The sequence below is a fragment of the Sceloporus occidentalis genome, unplaced genomic scaffold (genome assembly GCF_023333645.1).
Source record: "Sceloporus occidentalis isolate IW3139 unplaced genomic scaffold, rSceOcc1.0.p SCAF_2, whole genome shotgun sequence".
NCBI classification, from domain to species: domain Eukaryota; kingdom Metazoa; phylum Chordata; class Lepidosauria; order Squamata; family Phrynosomatidae; genus Sceloporus; species Sceloporus occidentalis.
In genome coordinates, this window is record NW_028316982.1 from 169,997,784 (window position 1) to 170,025,647 (window position 27,864).

Here is a 27,864-nt window from a genome sequence, read left to right on the forward strand (position 1 = left end):
TCTTTCTGGAGGCAATGGCGGGAGGCGCCTCTAGCCCTTGCTCTCCTTCTCCTTGGTCCCTAGTCTGGGGGCCTCTGGGGCGCGGCTGAGGGGCCATGCCTCCTGAGGGCCCAGGGAAGGAGGCATGTAGGGCCGCCCTGGCCCTACTCGCAGTGAGTACTACCTCAGCCTCCCATAGAAAGCAGTGCCAAGCCTCATCAGGCTGCAGCCACACCCGCTGTGGCAGGGCTTTAACGCTTTCTTTGGCTCAAGGCTATGGAATTCTGGGAGTCCCAGAATTCCATAGCAGAGAGCCAGACAAAGAGTGAAAGCCCTGCCAAACTGGGCTATTACTCGGTCCAAAAGTGTGAGATGTGCTCAGCTGCAGAATTAGGATTGATATTTGTGGATTTGATTGATATGTTCTCTCTAGGAATACCTAGGTCCTCCAGTGAAACTCTATGGTCAACTTTAACTAAACGTTGCACTGAAAGACCTAGGCCTTTGTAGCTCCTCCAGCCCAGTTCTATGGTCAGTGTCTGTGGGACGTTGAGCACAGAGTTGCCCTGGAGGACCTAGAGATTCCTCTCAGATGAAAACATGGTGTTTTTGTTATTTGTGTTTCTTCCGTATTCAGGGGGGCCGCCTTGTGCCCCTGACCCTAGCAAATATGGAGGGCAAGTGTACTGTCTTGACTGGGAGGGTGGGTAGGAGGCAAACCTGGCCTTGGTTTTTGGGGGGGAAAGACCTTGTGGTCAAAGTGTAAGAGTCACTCTGCCTTGGTCAAATCTCAAATGCTGCAGTTGTGAAGTGGGCAATCTCTGTATTGGGAACTGATAGGCCTGCAAGCATGGTAATGCCATTTGGGAATCCTTTAGTGCAACCAGACTGTTGCAATATAATTGTCCCAACTTAATAAAGAAATGTGCAGGACATATCTATGCATGCTGTCCAGGGGAGCTTTCTCTCTCTTGTGTTCAGCACCGCAGTATAAAATCGTCAGGGTTCAACTCTGCCATGGAAACCTCAGTGACCCTGGGCAAGTCATGCTCCCATGATAGGTTTCCTTTAGGGTCACTATATGTTGGGAATGGCTTGAAGGCACATGGCTAAAAAGAGTAAGATTATCAGAAACAACAGTCTTCTGACATCTTAAAGACTCAGGAGTGTATTTTGGCATAAGGCCTAAGTCTTCTTTATCCTGTGTTTGGAAGTGTCTTTGGTTAAAAGTATATTACGTGTGAAGACATGATGTGCCATAACCAATTTGTTTCTCTTTTAAGGTGTTATAAGACATCTCTCACCTGTGGATATCCATGTAGCTGATATTGATCCCTAAGAGTCACAAACAGCATCCTTTATGGTCTGTCTTCAACGTCTGGCATTCATGTTACAGTTAATAAGTACAGATAATCATTATGCCATGTTTAAAAAGCTATAGCTAATTCATCTGAGTAGTTGTGTGTGTGTGTGTGTGTGTGTGTGTGTGTGGTGTGCCTTCGGGTTGTTTCCATTTGTTCAGATGAGGTTTGCCATTGCCTTCTCCAGAGGCTGAGAGTATGTGACTTGCCCAGGATCACCCAATGGGTTTCCATGGCCAAGTGGGAATCGAACCCTGGTATCCAGAATCATAGTCCAACACTCAGGCCTCTATGCCACATTGGCTCTAGTGTGCTGAATGCTTCCTTTTGCTCATCTTCAGTCCACTGCTAAACAGTTTCATTGAGTGACCCAAGTTCTATAAGTCAGCAAGAAAAAAATGCCTTTCTAGTTGCTTTGCTTGCAGCATCCTTGTCCTCTAACTATTCTTTAACAAACTAAAAAGCTTCCATCAGCATCCTGACCATGTAAACAGCTTTCAGCAGGTCACAAGCAGCACACAGTGGTGACAACCATCCTCTGTGGTTTGTCCAGCTGTGAGACAAACCACAGCAGAGCTGCTTACTCTGATCTAATGATGCTTCTTCTGCAAATTTTTATGAGATCTGAACACCTTAGAACTGCCATGATCATGTAAAAGCAGTTGAATATACATTTCCATGAATAGATTTTTAAAAAATCCATCATTATTATACCTATATTGCAGGAGGTGGGACTGATTCCAACAGACTGTAAATTATACTAGCCCTGTAAAGAAGCCTGCTGTTGTTTAGGACCTATCTCCCTTACTTCTGAATGCTCTTTTAAAAAATAATCCCTCATTTCACAGAAAAATTTGTTGGGGATTACAATATCTTTTGCATTCTGCTTTAGCACTGTCAGATTGGAAATTCTGACCATTTGCCTTCCATTATTTGTAGGCATTAAAATGTAAATAAATATGACAGCAGGGATGAAAATATATCTTCACAAAAAGCCACAAATTGCTTACATGCGTTGTAGCAGTATGTGTATTATGTTCACATGCCACTGTGCAACTCCCTGCACCAGAAAAATTCTTGCTTATGCCCTCGATTGGCTGATCAGACCTAAATCTGATCCAGCATGGCAGTTCTTATATTCTTTCGTGCTTGTAATTGACAGAGGAAGCCATATTCTACACATAATGAGATACCATTTACCTGTAGCATGTGAGGAAGATGGGGCCCATAACCTGCATGTAGCCCCAACCTCATTTTTGTGACTTCTCTAATTCCCCAGAACAACAACAACAAAAAAAGCCATTATGAGACTTCTATGAGATCTCAAGCAAAATCTCCCAAGACTTCAGCAGACACAGTGAGTTTAATTGAACTTGATGTCATTTTACTGCACCCAGAACTAAGGAATGCCTCAATGGTGACAAAATCTCTATCTGGAAAGTATATTTTCTATGCTGGGAAACTCCCATGCGTGCCATGTTCTTCCCATCCCAGGTCATGGCTGTGCATTTTCAGCACATGCCCTGGATGTGACTAGAAGTCTACTTCCAGCACACACTTACATGTTTATTGTCTAATTTTTCAGATGGTGTTTGGTAATTTTCAGATATTAGGTGATTAGAAGACTGGACACACTTTGAATCCCAACAGTTTCTGTGGCATTTTAGTGCATTTAATGGCTTTTTTGGTTGTTGTTGTTCTGGGGAATTAGAGAAGTCACACACAGTTCAGCGAGGGCCAGGCATTGCTTCTCTGGCTTTCTGGTGGCACAGTGGTCTCTCTCTGCCCTTGATAGTCAAAGGAGATACTTATAAAAACAAGTGACATGATAGGCTAAATGTAATATTAGTGCAACCTATTAGACTGGTTTACGTGAATGAGATTTGAATGAATCTAGTAGTCAAAAAGAAATACCTACGTAGCATAATCTTTCCTGGACTCCAGTCCATTTCCTCAGTGTCCTTTATATCTTTTCATGCTGCAACAGACTAACACAGCTATGTTAGTTGAAAACTACATGAATGTGATTTGTCAGTCATGACTAACTTAAACCTCACTGATTTCAGTGGGTCTCACCTGTCATTGAGTTGTATTGGTTTCAGCCCTGTGACTGCATCTCACATAACATTTAGTTAAACTCATAATGTCTTTATGTATATTTTGGAGGATTACACCACAAGGGAAATAGCTCTGCTGCTGCTCCATGTAAATGTGATTGGGTCCTTAGGTTCCAGTCAAGACTTTCTTTTTATAATTACAGATGCTGAACAAAATAGAAATGGTTTAAACATTTGTCTTTTAATGGTTTAGCAATCTCATAAAAACTAGCTTAGGGGAAAAGAAGGCAGTAAATCTAGCTAGATCCTGCCACTACAGGAAAAAATAACTTGAAGGGAGAAGTGTAATTTAGATGGCTAATAATGCATTTTCCACAATACATTAGATTTTGGTCGCTTTACTTTTGGCTGTGTTAAAGTAATTAGTGCAAGACTAATCTTAGGCAGTGAATTTAATAAATGATTCCCTTAGTTTTGCCTGTGTCAGCCTGGCAAGAGTAAAGCAGCCCCATACATTGCACATGAAACACAATAAATAGTGAAAGCAAGTGATATTTTACATGTAAAGGAACCATTTCTTCTCAGTAGGAAGATATGTCCCATCCTTCCTTTTTTACCATTAGATTGCCACTCCCATAAGCCTCTTAGAAGCACTAATCTGTTGCTAAACAAGGTGCATGGGCTGTATGCTAGTTTTAATGGAGAAATGAATATATATCTTATAGATAAAATGCCTTAAAAATAAAATGTTTGGGGCAGGGGAATCTATTCATTTGAGGGCTGGGGACATCATCTCCCTGTAGATTCAAGGGCAGCAGTATGCCCCCCACAACCAGTGAAACTCATAATTCATAGCGTACTCATATTTTACACATATGCTTTTCTAGTCAGGTACCATGTGAATTAATACATGTGCATGTGTCTGTCTGAGCCAGAGTTCTCACGTGTATGTATTTTTCGAAGGAATAGCCACTTTAATCTGTTTCAGCATAAAAAGCAAAACGGGGGTAAATACAACTGTAGCAGCATCTTTTTGACTATCTGATTTATTTTATATTTATTTTATGACCAGACCTAACAATGGTTGTAGCACTGAATTGACTAATTAGTTGCTTGGTATAATTCTAAAGACTTTTAAAAATAAACTGCAGTATAATAAACATTTGTGATATACGGAGATATTTGGTAAAATGACGGTAAATGGTTTCTTTTGTTACAATTTTGGGTTTGTGAGGACACAGCTGTTTGTTCTTGAACTGGCACTAATATGAGATATACAAGTGTTTGTTAAAATTTCGAAAGAAGAATCAGGTCCAGGCTTTGATGACGTTGTCTTGTATTTGTCTATGAGGTTCATACAAAAAAATGTGAGCAGTTGATATTTCAAACAACTGGCAGACCATGGCATGTATGACAAAAAACCAAAACCCTTGAAAATGTTACAAAAATCACAGCATTCCCAAAAAAACAGTTTATTTCCATCATACTTATGCCTTTTTGTAAAAAAAAAAGGCTTACTCTTGTAGATGAGCAGAACTGTTCTTCCTAGCTTCTGCTTTAGAACAAGAGATTTAGCACTTCTGAACCAGGGTATATTGTGCTAAAAATTCATTGAGGCGGTGTTGAAAGAAAAATTAATGCAAGCACAGTCCATTGGGAATTTCCTTTGGGACTCATCATTGAAATGAGTGAGAATTGCTGTGTAATCAGAGTGCAGCTCCCACTTGTTTAACTTATGGTTGCTCAGGAGAAATTCATTGAGTAATTTCTCCCTGAGACTCTACTGCCTTCTTTGTCCATCCTCAATTAACAAAGTAGCTGTGTCCCTGGCCTTTACTTCTTTAACAGAAAATTTGGTACCAGAGGCAGAAATAACGTAGGCGGGTTATAAACTGCCATAAAGTATGCGCTCCGCGCGTACTAGGGTTAGGAAGGGCCGTATTAGGGTTAGGAAGGTTCTTACCTTCCTGACGGCCCTTCCTGCCAGTACGCGCGGAGTGCGGACTTTATGGCGGCGCCCATCCACATGGGTGCCGCCATTTTGACGTCTTGGATGCTGTGTGTCCAGACGTGTCGTGGCAGAAGTGACGCCGCACTCCGCCCCTCGCTGCGCCACTTCCACGTTTTGAAAAGGAGCGCCATTTCGGCGTTCCTTTTTCGCTGCACGGGGAAGCCTTGCAGTCTGACTGCTGGGGCTTCCCTACGCAGCGAATGGCGGTGGCGGGAAAACGGCCCCTTGAGGGCCGTTTGTAACCCACCATTGCAGGCATAGAGAGAGATTCCTACATCTCTCTCTCTCACACACACAAAAGCAGTTGTTTGATAAATTTTTTATTCAAAGCTATTAATATACACATGTGAAATCAAACAACCAGGTCAGGCAAGCCTTTGGGACCTTCCCTTCACGTTCATGGGGCTGGGGGTGTAGGAATCCCCCCCCCCGCCACATGATAGTGGAAAGAATGAAAATATCTAAGGGGCCCCAAACCTTAACTCAGGTCCAAAAGACACTGCAGAAATAATCCAGTTTGAGACCGTTTTAACTGCCCTGGCTTAATGCTAGGGAATCCTGAGAATTATAGTTTTGTGAAACATTTAGTCTTCTCTCAGAGAGCTCTATTGCCAAAATAAACTACACTGCACTGAGCTGGGGCAGTTAAAGCGGTCTCAAACTGGGCTATTTCTGCAGTGTGTTTTGAACCTTTGTGTGTGTGCCAACCTTTATGGGCTAAGGAACCTGAGCAAAACACTCTGCTGTCCACCCTGCTATTGCAGGGCATGCCAGACCTAGTAGTCCCTGATGTGGCCAGAGAGGAGGAGAACAGCCACAATTGGGTGACCTGTCCGGGAATGCTGCCAGCAGACACTTGACAGTAGCCGATAACAGAGCCTTAGCACAGTGGAAGTGAAAGTAAAGCAGACCTTGCAAGGAATCAGTCTGAGAGCAGTCCGAGAAAACAAGCCGAGTTCAGAATTCCAGAAGTCCAAATGTTCCGAGAGTCAAGCCGAAGTCAGGATACCGAGAAACAACGTTGGTCAAACAGTCCAAGGTCAAACAGCCAAGAGATTACGAAGTCCGGTCCAAGGTCAAGGTAACAAAGAATCCAGATACTAGGAGCTAGTGCTAGCAGCAATCATGCCGAGAGATCATGCAATAAACTCTAGCAACCAGCATTAGTCTCTCTCCCACTTAAGTAAGGGAAACTCTCCCTCGTGCCACCTGAGGCTGGTTGGCTAATTGCCTCTCGGCAATCCTCTGTGATCTGCGTCTGCAAGAACTCTCGGCTCTTCTCTCTTTGAAAGAAGGCACCTGCAGGCAAGCTTCGTCTCCAGACTCACCACTAGGCTGTGGTACCGAAGGAAGCCTCTCTTTGGCACTAGGACCTGGTTGAACCTCCTCCTCTGGGGCTGGAGGATCACAGCTGGGACCTGGCAGGGCAGGAACAGCACCTGGCATTGCCTCAATCAGCCCTTGCTCTGGAGGAGGCTCATCCTCCGCGAGCTGATCTTGGCTGGCCATGACATGACCAGTGCCAGGCAAGGCTCTAGGGATGGAAGGGGAAGCACTAAACATGTTTTAGTTTTTTTGTCAACACGTGTTGTCTGCAATTTTCCACAGTAGATGATAAAAATTTTAAAAATCCTTGTGTGTTATTGATGGCAAACTCATGGATAATCAGATCTGCAGCAGTAAAACCTCAAAAGTTGAGGTTCAAGTGTACGTCATAGTTTCCAAAAAGCATCCAATGATTTGTTTTCTTTTGCCAGACTCCCCCTCCCGCCCCCCCCCCGCCCCCGCCCCCATGATTTCAATTTGGTGGCCAAGCTTACAGATCTTTCCTTCTTTATCATGCTGGTGGTAGATGGTAGGGCAAGGATTTATCTTCTCCCCTTTTTCTCTCTGCTTCAGTGTTCGATGTTCATGCATGATTATTGAGGAACTCTGGAGGCAGCTGCTGTTTACTTTGCCTTTTGCAGGCAGGCCAACACATACAGTAGATTCTTGTAGAGCAGAATCCCATTATTTCCCTGGTCAAGCTTTATTATACAGCAGACACACTGCTGCGATCTGGCACTAAAAGTCTGTGGCCTTTATCACATGAGAGACTGGAACTCAAATCCAGAGCCAATTTGAATTGAAGGGGAAGCAGAGTCAATTCGAATCCAAGGCAATTCACGTGATGAATTATCTCACGTGAAGAGCGGAATTGTGGTAATTCATGAGTCAAAGCGGAGCAAGTGCACATTAAATTATCACACCGGTACATACCATGCGGATTCAACGATTCGAATTGGGACCCTTGTGTATGCTTAGTAGGGCTCTGAACGCATCGTGAACCTTTGCACTTCCGGGGTGAAGAAAGGGGCCATTTCCTGGTTCCAGTTTCACGTGAATGCTAGCCTCACGTGAATGATTGCTTCATGTTTCTTCCTCTCTTCTATTTTTCCATCCCTGGCAGCCAAATTCAAACAGGTCCTCCGTGTCAGAGCCCCCACCCATTTCAGCTCCATCTACATCTATCCTCCTGTCATTCTCCTCATCTATTTCAGCTCAATCTACATCCTCCTGTCATTTTCCTCACCTATTTCAGCTCCATCTACATCTATCCTCCTGTCATTCTCCTCATCCATTTTGGTCACATCTACATCTATCCTCCATGTCAGAGCCCCCTTCTATTTATTATTATTATTGTTGTTATTATTAAGGAATTGTTGTTATTAATAGTAATAATAATAAAAATTTCTTTCACTGCAAAATAATCAGTGTAGAAGCTTCAGGTTTACTTGGAACTAAATCCTTTGGATCTGAAGGAAACCCATTTTGGAGGAGTGCAGAAATGATCCGATTTCCCTTATTCTCCATGCTCCCTAAAATACCACCTCTGAATCCAATCCACTCTCCTTCCCTTTGTAACAGTTGCCTTCTCTTAGGTTACATCCGCACTGGGGAAATAATCCGGTTTGACTCCATTTTAACTGTCCTGGCTCAGTGCTATGGAATTCTGGGAACTGTAGTGTCGTGAGACATTGAGCCTTCTCTGCCAGAGAGCTCTGGTGCCTCAGCAAACTAATAACTTATTATTGTTATTATTCTTATTATTTTAAAAACATATTATTATTATTATTATTATTATTATTATTATTATTATTTAAAAACAATTTTTAATAATTATTATAATTATTCTCCATGCTCTCCTTCCCTTTGTAACAGTTGCCTTCGCTTAGGTTGCATCTGCACTGGAGAAATAATCTGGTTTGACTCCACTTTAACTGTCCTGGCTCAGTGCTATGGGATTCTGGGAGTTGAAGTTTGCTGTGGAGTCCTTGGCATGAGGCTAAGGAATTCTGGGAGTTGGAGTTGGTTGTGGAGTCCTTGGCTCGAGGCTATGGAATTCTGGGAGTTGGTTGCTCCCCCCAGCCTCTGATGGCCCCCTCCATTGCTCCCATCTCTCCCCTCAGCCTCCTGTTTCATTCCCTTCATCCTTGTCAGCTACATCCACCTCCCTTCTTGTAGGAGCACCAGAAGCAAATGGGACAAAATTGCAGTGGAGCATCATGGGAAATGTAGGACCTTGGAAGTTTGGGGGGGGGGTGTACCAGGATGGAAGCAAAGCTGTATTTCACACCAGCCCAATTCGGAGTGAAATCGAAGTGAGCTTAGAAGCAATTTTTGTGAATTCGCTTGTTACCGAATTCACCAAAATGAGGACTCACTTCAGATTCACTGTGGATGCGCCTCGGAATGACCTCCCATAGAAAGCAATTGTGTGAGATAATACATCACATTATCACGTGAATTTGCATCATTGAACCCGCAGTGGCTTTGGGTCAGAGCTGCAAAACCTCCGTGTGATAAACACCTGAGTTTCTCCAGCTCTCCTTCGCCATCCTCCCAATGCTGATGCTGTTAAAAAAACACCTTCCAGATAAACAGTGGAAAAGGACAAGTGGGGCTGTGCCCTGTTAGAAGCCCACAACAGCCAACACAATCACTGTCAGTGTTCTGGGCTAAGTTGTAAACAACTAGGCACCCTCTTGGCTTACTTCTGTCTGTGGAAGTCACTGTGAGCCGTTAGTGCATGACCGTCACAACACCGTGAACTGAGTTTCTAGCACTGTTGCTGATTCATTCTCTGTAGATTCGTTATATACATTTTGCAGAATTCAGCCCAAGGTGATAAATAGACAACCTCTATGGAAGCAGCATGTGGTGAATGCCCCCAGAGTTAATTTGTACTTTTGAATTGGTTTCATGTTGGAAAGTACAATCAATCTATCTGACAGGAGTTCTGTGAAGCTTTAATAATTAAAGTTGCAACCATTTGTAATTCAGAAAAATGTATTAATATTGATTATATTCATTTTCTGAATGCAAAGGATTTGCTCATTCTTGCAGCAGCAGCAAGCCACTCTGCTTGCTGTTCTGAAATGGTGTGCTTAGGAGATAGCAGCCATTTGGAATTTTAAAAAACATATCAGCCCATTAAGAAAAGGTTGTTGCATTCTGCAGATTTGTTTGGACTGGACTCTGTTAACAGCAATGTTGAAGATAAAATTTTAAAACTGACATATTTTGAGGAAAATTGAAAAGTTCATATTACAAACATAATGTGTATGTGTTTACAAATATAATTTATATTTTCTGCAGGAGTTTTTACTTCTTAATTATGGAGTTAAGTTTGGCTGTAAAACCTCTTGAAATCCTTTAAAGAGCTAAACTGCCTTGAGCAAGAGCATTGATTGAAGTTTAGCTGTTCTTTTTTATGAAACATTCCAAGGGTTCAAGAGGAATTGCCCCCAAACAAATGTACATAGGACTACCATCTGAAACAATCTCTCAAGTTCTCTACTTCTCCAGTATGTTTTTATTCCACCCTTTCTGGTGGGAGCTGGGGATGTTACTATAGACTTGTGAGACAGCTTAGCATGTGTGTGTGTGCATCTGGCCAAGGTTACTCAAGGAGGGATTTGAACGCAGATTTCCTGGGTCTAACACTATACCAGCTCTCTCAGCTGTTGTGTGTTTCCTTCAGGCTTGCATTTTTTCCCCTTTTCATTTGGGCATAATTTTCTATTTTAAGATTTTACTAATACCTGGATCCATATATCTGTGGAGATGCTAGCATATGAAATACCATATCCTACTTGGTCAAAATCTCTGTCTGGGGGGAAATAGAAATTTATTATTACTTTACAATGATAAAAAAAACTATAGATGATGCTGTTTAAAAGCTGCACTGGACTGCAATTGAACAAGATGCTTCATTATTTATACAAGAGACTACTTCTCAGGAAACCTCCCAGTACATATTAATTTTTCTGTGGTTTTTTAAAAGCAGGGACCAACAGAAGTTATATGGCTCATATCTGACATCATGCACCACCGGTGGCTGCTGTTAGCTGCATGCTTTTGGGTAATATTCATGTTCATGGTTGCTAGCAAGTTCATCACCTTGACTTTCAAAGATCCTGATGGTAAGTTGACCTAATTTTATTATTTTATTGAACAGTATCTTTTTTTTTAAAAAATGTGTTATCTAGAACAGTGGTTCCCAAACTCCCAGAAAAGCTGGGCAATGTTTTGGAGCTGAAGTCCAAAACACTTAGAGTTGGAAGAGACCTCAAGAGTTATCCAGTCTAACCCTCTGCCATGCAGGAACTCACAATCAAAGTGCCTGTGACAGATGCCCATCCAGCCTCTTTTAAAAAACCTCCAAAGAAGGAGACTCCACCACACTCTGAGGTGTGTACTAATGTTTGGGAACTTGGAGAACCGAAGTTTGGGAACCACTGGTCTAGAATATTTCTTGATATTTTACTAGTTTCCTTATTACAAGCTTCACAGAATGGAACAGTGCTTTGACTTTCATACTGTCGTTTCTCACCTGTAAATCATATTTTGAAAAATGAGCTCATACCTCTTTTTTAAAGGACAGGTATGGTTTTTTTCAATCTCTTTGTTTCTTTAAGAAAATTCAGAATCTTTTGGTGGCATTGTAATCTCTTTCTTCTCTTGGTCTGAAGATGTCTTGAGAGACAAGGGAGGAGTTTCTATGTAATGTGTTGTATAAAAAGTGAGTGGTTAGTCGGTTCCTTGTATGCTCTGGAACTGCCATCCAACAGTGGTTGGTCTGGTCCACTCCTTGGGTCCTCCCACTGCCAGACAAAGACTTTTTTTATTCAGGCAGGAAACTGACTGGTCACTGAGAGTGTTATACTTTTTCTCTTATAGATTTATTTAAACTTTGCTTTTATTGGATTATTGTTTTAATGTTATGATCTATTTGTTGTAATATTAGAAATCATTTTTTTCATTGTATCTGTGTTGTTTTTTCCTTTTAAAAATATGTGAGATGCCATGGTCTTAGTATTGGGGTACAGCTGGTATAAATAAATCTATAAATAAATAGGTGTCAATAGTGCCAATTCCTGCCTTTTTCTGTCATAACAATACATCTTTAAAGTTTAGTGACAGTAACATTGCTAAAAGACATAGCACAAGTATGATCTAATTTCAGGTGTCATAAAGAGGAGAACTAGCATTGGTTAACTTTGGTCCTTGATACATGATTTCCCATATAATAAATACACACACACTTCCCTTCCCCATTTGCTCAATATAATTCAGTGATGCTTACTAAAGGCAGCATTATTATTCTGAAAGGAACATGTAGTCACTCAGAACACAGCAGTCATTGCTATTCAGTTCTTAATGTAATTAGCAACATCACTGATATTATGAAATGTGAGTCTTAGGTTTTTTCTTTCTTTCTTATGCCTAAATCCTCAGCCACTAGCATATTTTGCCCCATCTAACCTAAAGTACAACTCTTGTAGTGAAGTTACATCTTGCCACAAATAATAAATGATGGCACATGGAAGCACTGTTTTGTGTCCTGCAAAAAGGCTAGTTCCCTACTCCCACTTCACATTTTAGCCTTTGGTTAAAATTATTTTTTTAGGAACTGAATGTTATCTTTTTTGAAATTGATGTGCTTGTAAAATGCAGTGGTGTATTCAGGTATTTATATTAGACTGTAGGTTCATTCCAAAGCTGTCCTCCATTTACAAGAGGGAAAGAAAACATGTGAATGACAAAGAGTGATGAGGCAAGTGAATTTTCATCCACATTCCCTGCAGAAAGCAGCACCACCTCTCACGCTGGTCTCAAGGGTGTCCCAGTTCTGGAGCAGATTTTCAAGGAGGTGGAATAGGCAAAAAAAGTCTTTGCCCCCTCTATTTGCAGATGCCAAGAACAGAAATCCACTCAGAGATCTTTGGCTCTAACCCAGTAAGATGCATAATAGAAAGCGGGCCTAACAGTATGGGCATCGATCCCAGTCACTGTTCCTTATCCTTCCTCCTGCTCTCCCTTTTTAATGAAATACTTACATCTGAATACATGCATAATTGTGTTCCCACACACACACACACGCCTATATGTTGGTGAAGTAAAACTTTTCTGTGATATGTGACCATTTTCCTCTGCATTTAATGAAACTGTACATGGGAAAAATAAGTAACATTTTAGATTTGTAGACTGTGCCATCATATGAAAAATGAAACCTCAAAAAGATATTGAGAACATATTTTAAAGTTAGAAATAATTTTATTTTTCTGCAAAATTTGCCCCTAAGTAATTCCAGATTAACCATGGGATGTATCCAGATTTTGGAATATACACCTTGACATGTGACATCCACTTCCTTGCCTTTTCAAAGGTGGTGGTGGTGGGAATAATAATAATAATAATAATAATAATAATAATAGTTATTTTAGAAATCTACACAGAGTAGTCAAGAATGTTGCTTGAAAGGGTAGGCAGCGTGAAGGGAAATTAGAGAGCCCTAAACTTTGGGCAGAGACACTTTATTCATTTAGCAGTCTTTCTTCTCTCTTGTAGCCAATCCCCTTTCCTTCCTTTCTTTTATATTTGTACAGTCTTTTATATTTGTACAGTTCCTTTCTTTTATATTTGTACAGCATTTACCAGTGCTGGATTATTACCACATAGGGAAACATTGTACCTGTTGTACAGAAATAATGAACTGCAAATAGCTTTGACAGTCATGCTTAACTATTCGTTTGATTGTAGTAAACATTGCCAGAGACTGCTGATACTGTTTGATTTTTTTAAAAAAAAAACATTGTTGCCTTCCTATCAGTTTCTCCTTTTTCTTCTTTCCTAGTGTATGGTGCCAAGCAAGAGCCATTAATACTGACAGCTATAACTGAAATAGAAAAAGTCCATGTGACAAAAGAGAAGAGGTTGCCTGGAGAACTTCAGGTATGTGTTGCTGACACAGAAAAGAACATGTAAAATGATGGCTAAGGGTATTTACTGCATACATTTTGTTTCCACAGTACTTGAGATAGTATTAAAGTAATTCAGTGCAAGTGCGTCTTGGACTAAACCAAGATGTTTTCTATCCTTGCAATACTTTTCTTGAAATGCTTAGTTTTATGGCACAGGGTGGCAAATATAGAGAATCCAGGGCCATTTTCCAGACTTCTTTAACCCCCATGACATCTACTGGCCCATTTGGTGAAACTTGAAGTAGGGCACTTTCATTTTCCAAAAGATGTGGTTTGGTTTTGGCCAAAACTGGGCGATAGAGGACTTGTTTAATAATAGCACTGCTCCCCTAAAGATAATGTTCTTTGTTTTGCTGTTCCTTTTAGCTATGAGGTATATGGGAGAGCATCATAATCACTAGCAACCACCATCATTTATATCCCACCTTTTCCCCAGACCTGGGACTCAAGGAGGCATACAAATTCATATGATAACAACAGAGATAAAAACATACCAGTGGTCATTATTAAAATAGAATTACATCATCAAAAATATTAAAACAACTGAAATCATGCACTTAAAGGGGATAAAAAGCAGTTAAAAGCAGTACAAAAGTCTCAAGCCTATGACTCAGACACTGTCACTTTTCTCCTGTGATTTTTAAAATTTTTGCCTGATGAAGTAGCCAGTGAACTTCAAAAGATTGCATAACGTATTTTGCACTTTTTGGTTGTATCACTGGAATGTGTACAGTATTTTGTTGCTTTTTACAGTATGGCCAATATGGCTGCCCTTGAATGTTCCCATGGAATTAAAAAATAATTCCAGCTCCTGGATTTATTACAGGAGGAAAGTTATAATGAGAGATGCCTCATGTATCTAGTTACAGTGGAACCTCGCCATACGCGGGGGATCCGTTCCGGATCCCGCCACGTATGGCGATTTCCGCCTATGCTCGAGCCCCATTGTAAACAATGGGGCTCGTGCGCAGCGGCGCGGCGGCGCACAAAGCACAACGGGTGCGCGCGCCCATTCAATTGAATGGGATGCGCCGCCCCTTCCGCCCCGTGCGCACTGGCGGCTTTGAGCACCTATGCTCAAAGCCGCCTATAAAAAGACCGCGTATACGGAGGCTCCACTGTATTAGGACTCTTTCTCAATAGCTTGTGCTACCAGAGTGACCTCCTCCTTATGAAATAGGTCTTGGAAACAATCATTGGCCCGTTACAGACCGCTGAGAAGCGGCGGTCTGCCGCCACCACCGGTTGCAGCGTCCGGGAACCGCAGCAGCCAAATGGCGTGGTTCCCGGACGCTGCAGAGAAGGAGCGCGAAAATCGCGCTCCTTCTTGGGCCCCGGAAGAGACGGCGCGAGGCGCTAGTCGTGCACTCGTGGTGTCACTTTTGGGGCGCGACGTGCGGACGCAGAGCATCCGCTACGTCAAAATGTCGGCGGCTGTGTGGAACGGCTGCCGCCATTTTGACATAGTCATTACGCGCGAGGGGCAAGGCGCGTCAGGAAGTGCTGCCCCTCGTGTGTAATGACGGCGTGATGACGGTGCCTCATGGGCCCATCTGTAACGCACCATAGTGAGTGAAATAGTACTGAAGGCCAGGCCCATGGCACTGGGACCCTGATGTGTGGAATGACACAGTTTGAGATGACATTTTGTAATTCATGAAAACCTACTGTAAAGGCTTGACTGGTCAGTGTATTCCTTAACAGAAGTTGTATCAGAGGTGTGGGGGCTGGGGAGATTTGTCTTGCCACATCATACCAAGAGGTTCCATTTCATCTGGCTTTAAGTTTCTGGTACCAGCCAGCTATGTTCCTCCAGAACTTTATAACCAAGATAGGTAAATAGTGGTCTTCCCCTGTTCCTGGCATCAAGTATTCAGAAGCACACTATACTGAAATCAGATGCTCTCCTTAGCTATTGTAGCTGATACCCATTCATTTGTTCTCCATTAGCTTCTATCTTTGATTCTTAATGCCATCCAAGATGGTGGATGTGTTGCCCCATATTGTACTGTTAGATACCCTATGTCAAATTATGTATTGTGTGAAAAGATAGTTTGTTTTCTCCTGTTCTGTGCTGTCCATATTTTTTTATCATGTGCAAAATCACCATGAACTGTATGTATGTGTCTTCAAGTTGCCTGTCAGCCTATGGCAACGGCATAAATTTCATAGGATTTTCTTAGAAAATACTCAGAGGTGGTTTTTCTGGTTCCTTCCTCTGAAATATAGCCTACACCATCTGATATTCATTGGCGGTCTCCCATTCTAACCAGAGCTGACCCTGTTTGGCTTGCAAGATCAGACAAGAACTAGTGCATTTAGGGTATTTAGGCTGTCTATAACACCATGTACTATCCTTCCATTTTTTTCTTCCTTTATGGTAAAGAAAATAGAAGTTCAAGTGAGTTCAAGTGCTGAAACCCTTTTTGATTTTTAAAATGGGGTTTCAGTTGTAGCTTCATCATGGTATATAGGGGTGAAACAGACTGCCCCAAAGGGGCAGTTTCAAGAAACCCCTTCTGAAGCCAGATTGGGGCTGCAGCAACCAGACCCTGCGGCCCCAATATTCCTTTTTGCCTGCTGAAAAAAGAAATGCAAAGAACCACTCCTTTTTGGGCTAGCAAAAAGGCGGCTTTTCCCACCCATCGTGGCCCATGGGTGACTTCAAATTGCTCCGGTGGCATGCGGCATACAAACTCTGCACTGCCAGAGCTCCTAGAAGCTGACCTACATCTGGGCAGCTGGGCAGCTTGAAGCTGGCTTCCAAGCATCTTGGTTCATGCATCATCTGTATGCCACACCCCCAAGCTGTCTGGAAGGCAGCTTTTTATGCCGGTGTGTTTCATCCCAAGTTTGTCTCTAGCAATCTGTTTCCCTAACGTGTGCATGTGTGTGCACACACAGACATCACAACCATTACAGTGATATTTATGTGTATTCAAGAGAGAAAGAGAAGGAGAAAGAGAGGGGGACTTAAGAATTAATACAGATACATTTGTAAAATCAGGAATGCTGAATTACTAGCCGACTAGTTTGAAAAGGTGGTTATACAAGAGAAAATGTACTACAAAGCAGTCTTCTAATATAAGCTCATAAGGCCACTAATTTAAATGCAGAGCCTGTAAGCATAACTAAGCATTGTAATGTATTGCTCACAATTTATTCATTTTTACAAATGTTGGTTGTTACATAACATGCTTTGGCTGTTACGTCATTGCATTTTGTATTTTTAAATGTCCTGTAAATCTCCCTCATAGGCTACACTGCACTCCTGCTGACAAACCTGCCACAATGGCAGCAGCAAAAACTAATCTTATTTTCTTTCTTTATTACTAAAATATAAGTTGGAAAGAATTCAGGACACATCTGGCTTCTTACAAAGGCAATAGCTTTCCAAGAAGCCCCCTAGAAGTATTTATAGGCTTGTAAACAATGGGTCTTCTATCAGGCAAGGCTCATGGATGACCTGCACTTTTGTTCTAACTGTAAACAAAGGTTATTCTGTGGTGGGGAACATCATCTGGTATGGTCCCCATCAGGTAATTTAGCCCTTGCATCTAAAGAGGTCACCATTGTATCCCTGTTTTTAAAAGAAGGAGTATTTCCTCAGTCCCTTATCCCATCCCTAAAATAATGTAGTGAAAATATGAGTTTCTTTTAATGCCCAACACTGGACAGTTTGATCTTTCTTGTTAAAGCCTGATAAAGTAATGGAGCTAGGCTTTAGTTTTTGTTAATTGTTGTGAATGAAGGCATTAGTTTTAATGCATTATTTTCATGTTCTTTTTAAATGGCACATGTTTTTAAAAAGTACATGTACTTAGAATGGCAGTTTTAAAAAGAGGATTATCATAAACTTGCATGTTTCTGCTCCACAAATAACATTTTGTTTGCATTAGTGTAGCTTTTCATATGTGTATACAATCAGGAAATATGAATAGCCAAGTGAGAGCATAAAGTAATTTAGCACAAGTTTAGCACAAGTGAATTAGGCCATTTCTTTATTTAGATGCTAAGGACCTTTGTCCCCTCATGGAGTTAAACCACTGTACTATAACAACTTGAAGGCACTCAACAACAAACATACCCCACCCATCCAACTTCCTGGCTGTATACCATACTCTAAAGAAGCCAAATAGTGTGTAGTTGGTTGTTGAATTTTTAAACACAAACAGGTTACTCTTGCATGAATTAATAATTAAGACTGTTAGAATATACACTAGTCCCTCCCCGTTCACGGACATGGAGTCAGCAGTCTCACTCCTTCATGGACGGCAAGCAGGGAGGGAGAAAATGGGGCATGCATGGGAACGTGTGCCCATTTTAACCAGTGGGCTTTGAATATTTGCGGTTTTTTCAATTTGTGGGGGAGAGGGTTCAGAATGACTGTATACTCTTTCGATATATCTTTCCAGAGATGTCACCTGCTGTGACAGTTCTTAGAACTTGTTTGGAAATCATTTATATTGTTTAAAGAACTAAATGTTATGAAAGTTTAATTGTTAATATTACAGCAAGATCAACATCTTTTTCTGTTTGCATTTTGGTGAGCCAAAAATGAAATGCAGTTTGGTATGTGTTTTGGTTTTCTGTTTCATTGTAAACATTTCAAATCTGTCAGAATATGGAATGAAAAATTATTCTATACAATGTCTAAAACTTAGTTTTGTTACATTACTTCTAATAGTGCATTCTTTAAGAAAATGGCTATTTGGAAAGGGCTTTGAACAATTAAATGCTGTACCAGGCAAAATACAACATTGATCTGTTATCTTCATAGGAAAGAACTTGGAATTCTCAACTAGTCTAAACTTCAGTGGGCCCATTGAAATCAATGGAACATGTGATTGAAATGTCCCATTCATTTCACTGGTTCTTTTTAGTTGGAAGCAACGTTGGATTTAGGTTTTGGTTTCTTTATACTGGTAAATATATCTTCTTGAATATGCCACATTCTTTAAAATGTGAACTGAGAAGTTTTCCTCCTTCTTGCTGTCTTCATTTGCCTCTTCCTCATAATTTCTCATTTTATATTAAGACAATAGGAAGAGCTCTGTCTGAAGACCTTGTACATCAACCTCTGGTCCATATGGAAAGGCTTGAGCTACTCAGGAATGTGTGCCAAGATGCATCACTGAAAAACCTCACCCACACTGCTGTTTCAAAGTTTGTTTTGGATCGAATATTTGTTTGTGACAAGCACAAGATCCTCTTCTGTCAAACTCCAAAAGTTGGCAATACACAGTGGAAGAAAGTCTTGATCGTTTTAAATGGTACCTGTTCACCTTTGAAGCATGTAGTTGTTTGGATAGGGAACATTTTGAAAATTTTGAACCAGCTTAAAAAAAGTTATTTGCAGAAACTGATTTTTTTATCCGAATTATTCATTTCTTATACTTTTATAATCTGTTTTTTTCCCCAATACTTCTTTCAATAATCCTACAGTCTTTCATTTCTAAGGGCTTGAGCAGAAGGGGCAGGATAGCATGGCTATCCTGACCCTAGTGCTCACCTGGTTAAGTCCCTGGGGTTGGTATGAGGAAGGGCGAGACCAGTGTGCTCCTCCTTACCTTTCTTGTGGACAATCCATCTGAGAAGCCTCCCAGTTGCCCTTTATGGCACAGAAATAGGGTTCCTGGCTTCATCCATGTGGCCAGGTGCCCTGTTTCCATGTCAGATGGGGAGACTGGGGGTTTCTCAGATGGATTACCCATTGGAAAGGTAAGGAGTGGGGGGGAGGCTGCTTTGCAGAAAACCAAGACTACTTTACCCTGGGGTAAAGGCTTCTTATCCTGGAGTCAGACTGGATCCTCCAGGTGGTGTTTTGGCCTACATTGTCTACACTAGACGACGTGAGACCAGGGGGAAGGAGGGCCATTTGGACCATGCAGACAACTGCTCACTGTATCAAGCTTTGCCAGTAAAGAAATAATTAGTATATGTGGTAGGTTTTATGCCGTTATTATTAGAAATTAGTTTCAGCGGTGATAGCCCATTCACTCTCCCATGTTTAACTTTTTTTTAAAGGTGCCATTGCAACATCATGTTGTGAAATGTGAATATGAAAATGAAATCTTTTGATTAGCCAGGCGAACCTTGGTGGAAGGTTAAAAATACTGCCTACGTTTGGTCAACAAAATAGTCTCTTTTTGTTGTTGATGTACTGCAGCTTCATCAGCTGGTCTCAGGAACTCTCAGATCATAAGGGTTCTAGGTTTAAATTCTAGGTCTAGAAACTGGTACAACTGCACATAATACTGGAAATGTGGATACCCTGTAGAAAAGATTCAGAGGTTGGAAATATTACTTTTTTGGACTACAACAGCTGCCACTTGTGGTTTTAGAGAGACTTTGCATAGAACTCAGAGTTGTTCACAGAAGATATTTTTCTGGAATCCTGAAAAAAATGTTGCTTAAGATAATCTGAATGTTCTCTTTCTGAAAATGTGTCTTCGCTTACTTCCTCAGGAGCTTTTTCTTCCATAGAGGACATCCCAGAGAATGTTGTGCATGACCATGAGAAGAATGGTCTTCCACGATTATCTTCCTTTAGTGACTCTGAAATTCAAAAACGGTAAGAATTAACCAAGGTGGGATCCTGTTGTTGCTTGTAAAATATATTACCAAATAAATAGAATTGTAGCATGCTTTGTACCCTTCAGGTCTGGGAAGAAGAATAGTTAAGAACCATAAAGTAAGTGAATTTTGCCTAGTATTAGGAAGGAAAGCAGATTTGTGTTTAGGAAGCTACATTCACTACTACATGTGAAAGGGATCTAGGAGTCCAAGTAGACCACAAGTTGAACATGAGTCAACAGTGTGATGTGGCAGCTAAAAAGGCCAATGCAATTTTAGGCTGCATCAATAAAAGTATAGTGTCTAGATCAAGAGAAGTAATAGTGCCACTCTGTTCTGTTTCGGTCAGGCCCCACCTGGAATATTGTGTACAGTTCTGGGCACCACAATTCAAAAAGGACACTGAGAAACTGGAGCGTGTCCAAAGGAGGGTGACTAAAATGTTGAAGGGTCTGGAAACCATGTCCTATGAGGAACGACTTAGGGAGCTGGGGATGTTTAGCCTGGAGAAGAGAAGGTTAAGAAGTGATATGATAGCCCTGTTTAAATATTTGAAGGGATGTCATATTGAGGAGGGAACAAGCTTGTTTTCTGCTGCTCCAGAGAATAGGACCCGGAACAATAGATGCAAGCTACAGCAAAAGAGATTCCACCTCAACATTAGGAGGAACTTCCTGACAGTAAGGAATGTTTGACCGTGGAACAAACTCCCTCGGAGTGTAGTGGAATCTCCTTTCTTAGAGGTTTTTAAACAGAGGCTGGATGGCCATCTGTTGGGGATGCTTTGATTGACAGTTCCTGCATGGACTGGATGGCTCTTGTGATCTCTTCCAACTCTATGATTCTATGATTTTAAATACCATTTATTGAACAAGTCATATTTCTAGGACATTACTGTAATCAGTGATGTGGAATTTCTAGAAAACATTGAATCTGAACATCTTGCCGAAAGAATTAGAAATTGTTCTGGAATGTTTTCTGATGCCCAAAATCAGCTGGGATCTGATTTGGCATGTTTGGTTTACATTTAATAAGCAAAGTTTTAAATAGTAGATTATATTATTTTATTTTCAGGTATTTAAATAAATATCCTTCATTTCCAAAAATAAAATAAAACAATAAAAATAAGAGAACCAAATAAACCCAGACACATTTCCACTAAAATATATAATTAAGAAAAATATTAACTGAATCATGCTTAATTTGATTTAATAGTTATCTATAATTCTTTACTTGGATTTTTTTAAAAATCTGAATAGTTGCAAGTGTTTTCAGAGAGAATACTTCAAGAGCATTTACTCCCCTTACATTGATTAAATATATATTTTTAAAGATAAATACATTGAAAGCTGTTAATATACAGTATATATACTAATTTTTGTCATGCTCAAAGAACATTGTATAACAAATGTTTCCTAGAGATAGTTATTTAGAAGATAGTTACAAATTTGAAACCCAGCTGTTTGAGGCCTCTGTTTAATATGTTGCTGATCATGAAACATCCATTTATTTATTTAGAGATTGATTGATTGATTGATTTTATTTGATTTGATTTCTATCCTGCCCTTCTCCCCGAAAGGGACCCAAGGCGGCTCACAAATAAAATTTTTAAAAACATATTACAATAAAACAATTAAAAATATCATCTAAAAACAATATAAAATTGCAGACATTAAAACTACACTAAAACCATGATACCCACTGTATATAACAAACACCCAAGCCACCCCATGATTTTTCATCAAAAGCCTGCCTGAATAAAGCTGTTTTTGCTTGCCAGTGCAAGGCAAGCAGGGAGAGGGCCAGCCATGCTTTTCATGGGAGGGCATTCCAGAGGGGAGGAGCAGCCACGGAGAAGGCTCATGTCCTCACCAGGTGAGCTGGGATGGGGATGGGACCAAGAGAAATCCTTCCCTGGAAGATCATGTTTTCAGAGACACCACTTCCAGGGCAGATTACAGTAGAATTCAAATGGCTTTTCATCTGGCTCATACAAGCTTTCCTTTCTATAGGAAGCAATAAATAAGCACTAAAGACTTGTTTACATATTGTAAACATTTTTTAAAAAGAAATAGTATACTCTACATCACAGAAACAACAGGGAGAGTTGTACAATATAGTTGTACGTGCTTCTTAAAGGCCAGGATCCAATGGTGAATTAATGATTTCCCTGTTCTCTTGCAGTCACATGAGCACCCAAAACAACTGATGTAATAGATTTGGGCTGCATCTACACTGCAGAATTAAATTTTTACACTGCTTTAACTACCATGGCTCAGTGCTATGGAATTCTGAGCTTTGTCGTTTTATGAGCTAGCCTTCTCTGTCAGAGAGCTATGATGCCATAACAAACTACAAATTCCAGAGTTCCATAGGATGGGGCCATGACAGTTAAAGCAGTGTCAAGCTGCATTAATTCCATAGTGTGAAAGCAGCCTGGGAAACCCTCTGTAGGGTTAGGAAAGGAGAGGGGATAGGAAGAAAGCCCTGATTCCATTGCAGTAGATATGGCTGGTGTTCATACCCCCAAGAACACTTGTCGCAGCAAAGAGACGCGGAGACAGGAATGGGGGTGCACAAGCTTCTCTCCAGCCAGGTCTTGGCTGGGCCTTTTATTGTCATAATGTTTACTTTAACTCATTGTCTGTCTTACAATCATTTGCTAGGTTATGTGACCAGTATGTGCTTAGGTGAGTTCCAATTAGCAAAGGAAGCAGGATGTGTAGACTAGCCCAGCCGAGTCAACATGGGCTTATCTATCTAATTATGGATAAAGCATTGTCACCCTGAAAGAGGGTCGCAATCCTGTGGTCTGCCAACGGGATTGCCACATCTCAATCTTGATGAACATTGCTATCCTGGGAGGGGGTCGCAATCCCGGGGCTCGCCAGCGGGAATGCTACAAACACTTCCTAGAATATACCTCTTAAGGAAGGACATAAACACCTGAATACAATCTTTCCCCAAGTAGCAATGTTTGATGAATGTTTCCATGAGCCATACCCTATGAGTCAGAAGGAGAAAAATAATAATTGGCACCTTTAAGTGTGCTGTTTAAAGCCCCCACTTAAAAAACTATTTTCACTTATATCTTGTTTTTATCTTTAATAGCAATAGCAAGTACATTTCTATACTGCTTATCAGTGCACTTAAACACTCCCTAAGCAGTTTACAATGTGTAAGCTCATTGCCCCCAACAAGCTGGGTACTTATTTTAACAACCTAGAAGGAAGCCAGGCTGAGTTGACCCTGAGCCCCTGGCTGGTATCAAACTCACAACCTTGTGACTGTGAATGAGTTGCTGCAGTAATAGCATTTAACCATTGCACTACCAGGGCTTCTATTTTACTGTACTTAAAACTTTTACTGTACTTTAAACTAATGTAAGAAACACTCGGGCAATCTTTTTGGCTGAAAGTGTGACTAAAATGCTTACACACAAATATTTTTCCATGGTAATCTAAATTTTGTGTCTGCTGTAATTATTCAATTCAATTTTTAAATTTTGTTTCTTTCGGAATCTTAGTTCTCATTCATGTATCCATATGTATTCAGTTGATTTCACATTGCTTGGTAACTAGGGTTTAAAATTATTATTGCAGACTCCATAGAAAAGCTGATGATCATATGGAAAGCTGATAAAGAAGCACATAACCATTTCTACTGCCATTCCTTATCCACACATTCAAATCACCCCAATGACTCTGCAGCCATCAAGTTATGAGTGTCTTTTTGTACAACAATCTATATTTATTAGTTGTGTAAATTCCTAATAGATAGGAAATTCTTAAAATTTGTCACATACAATTTCTTCTTCATTTTTCTTTTCCATTCAGACTGAAATTATACTTCAAGTTCTTTATTGTAAGGGATCCATTTGAGAGGCTCATTTCTGCATTTAAAGATAAGTTTGTCCACAATCCTCGATTTGAGCCTTGGTATCGTCACGAAATTGCTCCTGGCATCATTCGAAAATATAGAAAGGATCGCACTGAAACCAGAGGACTGCAATTTGAGGACTTTGTGCGCTACTTGGGTGATCCAAATCATCGATGGCTAGACTTACAATTTGGAGACCACATAATTCATTGGGTAACCTATGTAGAACTTTGTGCCCCCTGTGAAATAACATACAGCGTAATTGGACATCATGAAACACTGGAGGAGGATGCACCATATATCTTGAAGGAAGCAGGCATAGACCATCTGGTATCTTATCCCACAATTCCACCTGGCATAACAGTGTACAATAAAACCAAGGTAAAACGCTATTTCTCAGGAATAAGCAAGAGAGACATACGACGACTTTATGCCCGGTTTGAAGGAGATTTTAATCTTTTTGGCTACCAAGAACCAGATTTCTTACTAAACTGATACCTAGAAGCTGTGGATAAATGGGTCTTGTAGATTCAACTGAAATGTACAAATAATCTTCTGCATAATAAAAGCTCATGGTACTCTACTTTTTTCCCTAGGTTTGAAGAATTGTTCCATATATCTCTTGAATATCTGCCATAGGATCAACTAGGGACTGCAAGTTGTTAGCTACTGAAAATAGTTTTAATACATGGCATTGCGATATGTTACAAGTAAAACCTATTAAAATAGAAAATGTTAAACATTCCTCTTTCCCTTTCCAATGGACCAATAATCTATAACTGGACTTAACAATGAATGATTATAAAGAACATTTAGAAAGAAAGCTTTACATTACCTTTCTCTAACGTAAATTGTGTATGGATCTTGATGTGATATTTAGAGGTCAACACAGGACCAAAATTGGTATTTTATAATTCAGCAGAACATGTCTGGATTCTAACATAGATTGAATCAACACCTTTCACTTGGTTTTTTACCATGGCCTTGTGCTGTCCATTCAGGCAATACAGTTGAACATTTGGAACTGATATCCTCTGAATTCCTATGTGATCAAAAATCTTCTGCAAATAAAACTGTAGATCCCACTTTAGAAACAAACAGCTGGGAAAACTACAAATGTGATTTCCTGTATTTGCTTGAATGTCTTGACACAGCAGTATCTACTGTGCATTCCACCATGGATTGAAAAACTGCTCCTTTTTACCCTGGGTTGCTTTACTTTCCTAATGGTGCTGGCTAACCCAGTTATCAGACAAGCCATGAAATTATAGGACAAACAGTTGCCCTAATATATTGGATTTGTTAAAAATGGAACAATTACAGAAAGTAGGTGCCTATGGATATATGTCATGTGTTACATTATATTCATGGTGGGGCATAACTGACCATATGCCTCATAGAATGAATAATACGTTATATATGAATGTGTGCATTGGCTCTTGCACCGGGAAGAATATGGGGAATTTGGGGAACCCTCATCTTTTCACAAAATATATATTTCAGTTTTTATTCACGACTTTTCCTCCATCCTTCCCACAACATGTTCATTGGCTGTATAAAACCACCAATGAATTAATAAAGCAGAAATACAATGAGGTGTTGTGTATAAATTTTTTGAGGTTTAACAGCAAAATGTAAATGCCCAGAACTAATAGTTTTAATCCATGCTTCTGTTGTCTTTGTTGGATAAAGGACAGCTTTTAATTTTGTTCACCAGCAATAAAAACCTCCTGTTGATCAGCTTTGTTCCACTGTGCTGCCAGGAGGAAGGGGTAATTGGCATTTTAACTGCCAATAGTTCAGAAGTTGGATTTGGAAAACCCATTTGACAAAAAAAAATATGTTGGAATCTTGTTGTAATCATGTCTTCACCTGCTTGGCAAAGTGTATTTAGAATGGTGTTAAAATTAAGAATTTCATTTCTTGAATCTGGGCACAGGTATAACTCTCAAGGATGTGTTTTGTATTTGTAAACTTGAAAAAAAAAGTGCCAAAAACAACTGCTTCCTACAGAAAGGAAAGCTTGTGTGATCCAGATGAAGAGCCATTCTACACATTACACAGAGGTGGTAGAACTTTTTGGATTACTATTTTATAATGTGGCTGGATTTCACAAAATGTAGCACGGTGCAAAAAGAAGCACTGGTTTACCTCTTCCTGGTGATAGTTTTCTACACTCAGAAAGCCTTTTAAGTGGGAGAGTGTTAAAAATAATGTCCTCCTACCTATCTGTGGTCTGACGTTATAAAGTCCCCATTGCTACCTCTTTATAAAGTGTAATGTGTAGCATGGCTTTAATTGAAGTAAGGGATAAGTATGGAAAGTTTCTCACATGACAATTTTCTTGACATAGTTTGTAGGGAAACCACATATAAATTGTCTTGTGTATAGGGTACATGTCTATATTGTCACATTACGGATGCACTTTCAGTTTTCCTACACAAAAATAATACCTGTGTTAAGGAATTCATTACACGTGAAGTTGCTTTTTGTTACTATTGTTAACAAGAGAGATGTCTAAGGTGGCAAAGTCTGAAGTGATCTTGTCACTCTTTTGGAGGGAGGGATGCATTTACAGTATATGCGGTACATTAGATCTTAAATGATGTTTCCTGTAACAGCTCAGTTATTTTTATATGAAGTGTTAGAAAAATATATTGTTTAATGCATTTCAGGACTAATGAGCTGATTGTTACCTCTCTGCTGAAGTAAAATGTAACAGTATGAGAAATGTATGGCATATTAAGGCCTTAAAAGCTAATTCTAATAATAATAAAAAGTGAAGTATATTTCCCCTTGCTTTTCTCTAATCTGATGCCTAGAATATTATTGGAGTGTGTATGCATGTGTGTGTTCTTGGTATAGGTAATTTTCAGGGGACCAGATGCTTACTGCAAATATCATGGTAAGCAGTCTTTCTCATTTGCTGGTGTTCCTTCTATAAGTCAAATCAAGTTTATATCTTTTAATAAGCTTTGGAACAGTGATATACAGTTTCTTATAGTAATATTTTGATAATGTTTAGACATTATCCACTCTTGTGACATGAAACTCCATGAAAAATGAATGTTTGTGTCTTTATTATATAGAGAGAATCATTTAGATATTGTCCCTGTTTGGAGCTGCTGTGCAATTGCTGCATTTTAGTTTACCTTTATCATTCATATATTTTGGCATTCTTGTTTTCTGTATTTATTCGTTGCCTTTGAGTCTTGCCTTTCTGCCAAGGACAAGACAATATATCATTGATGAGAATGACTGAGACATGATACAAAAGGAGAGAGGGCAGAGGGGAAATCACATTAAGAATATCAACTCTGTCATAGGGTTTGTATAATGAAGTTGCCTCATGGAATTGGCAAGACACATTACTTACAAGGGAAGGAGCTAAATGGCATGGGTTCCTCCAACCAGACTAGTGGGGTGGGGGAACAGGTGGACTCAAAGTCTTACATGTCACCAGCTGCCACTTTTAAAATTGATTCATTGCTAATACTTAGTAGAGGAATTGTGCATAACATTCAGTTTCCCAGTTTCAAAAAGCTCCTGCAAGAGGTCTTCAAATCACTTTTTAGTACCTCATTAAATAGTGTGTGGCTACCTAAATACAAGTCTTATTCTTCCACTTGAACAACCTGAACAGCTTTAAAAATGCTCACTACTGTTGACTGAATATTGCCTATGGCAGCAATTGC

General features: G+C 40.1%; 1 protein-coding gene across 5 annotated transcripts; it reads left to right on the top strand.

The window, feature by feature from the left end:
* On the top strand, positions 1-26,945 carry LOC149319304 (carbohydrate sulfotransferase 10). Of its 5 annotated transcripts, XM_089511431.1 has the most exons (8): positions 79-152; positions 1,263-1,342; positions 2,620-2,697; positions 10,735-10,873; positions 13,588-13,685; positions 18,753-18,987; positions 20,183-20,288; positions 24,127-26,945. In XM_089511431.1, exons 2-8 carry the CDS (start codon positions 1,340-1,342, stop codon positions 24,662-24,664), a joined length of 1,197 nt encoding a protein of 398 aa, XP_089367557.1. In that variant the 5' UTR covers positions 79-152; positions 1,263-1,339; the 3' UTR covers positions 24,665-26,945. The 5 variants fall into 5 exon arrangements, with proteins under 5 accessions (XP_089367555.1, XP_089367556.1, XP_089367557.1 ...); XM_089511429.1 differs by lacking the exon at positions 1,263-1,342 and having other exon boundaries at positions 1-152; XM_089511430.1 differs by lacking the exon at positions 1,263-1,342 and having other exon boundaries at positions 1-152; positions 10,738-10,873.
* Positions 26,946-27,864: the final 919 nt, after the last annotated feature.

Bases quoted from the DNA above. Each gene is read 5' to 3' on its own strand.
- LOC149319304 (XM_089511429.1), top strand. From the start codon at position 96: ATGCCTCCTGAGGGCCCAGGGAAGGAGGCATGTAGGGCCGCCCTGGCC. The intron at 2,698-10,734 runs GTGAGTTTAATT...GTTTTTTAAAAG, and splicing joins CCAAGACTTCAGCAGACACA to CAGGGACCAACAGAAGTTAT. The intron at 20,289-24,126 runs GTAAGAATTAAC...TTTTCCATTCAG, and splicing joins GACTCTGAAATTCAAAAACG to ACTGAAATTATACTTCAAGT.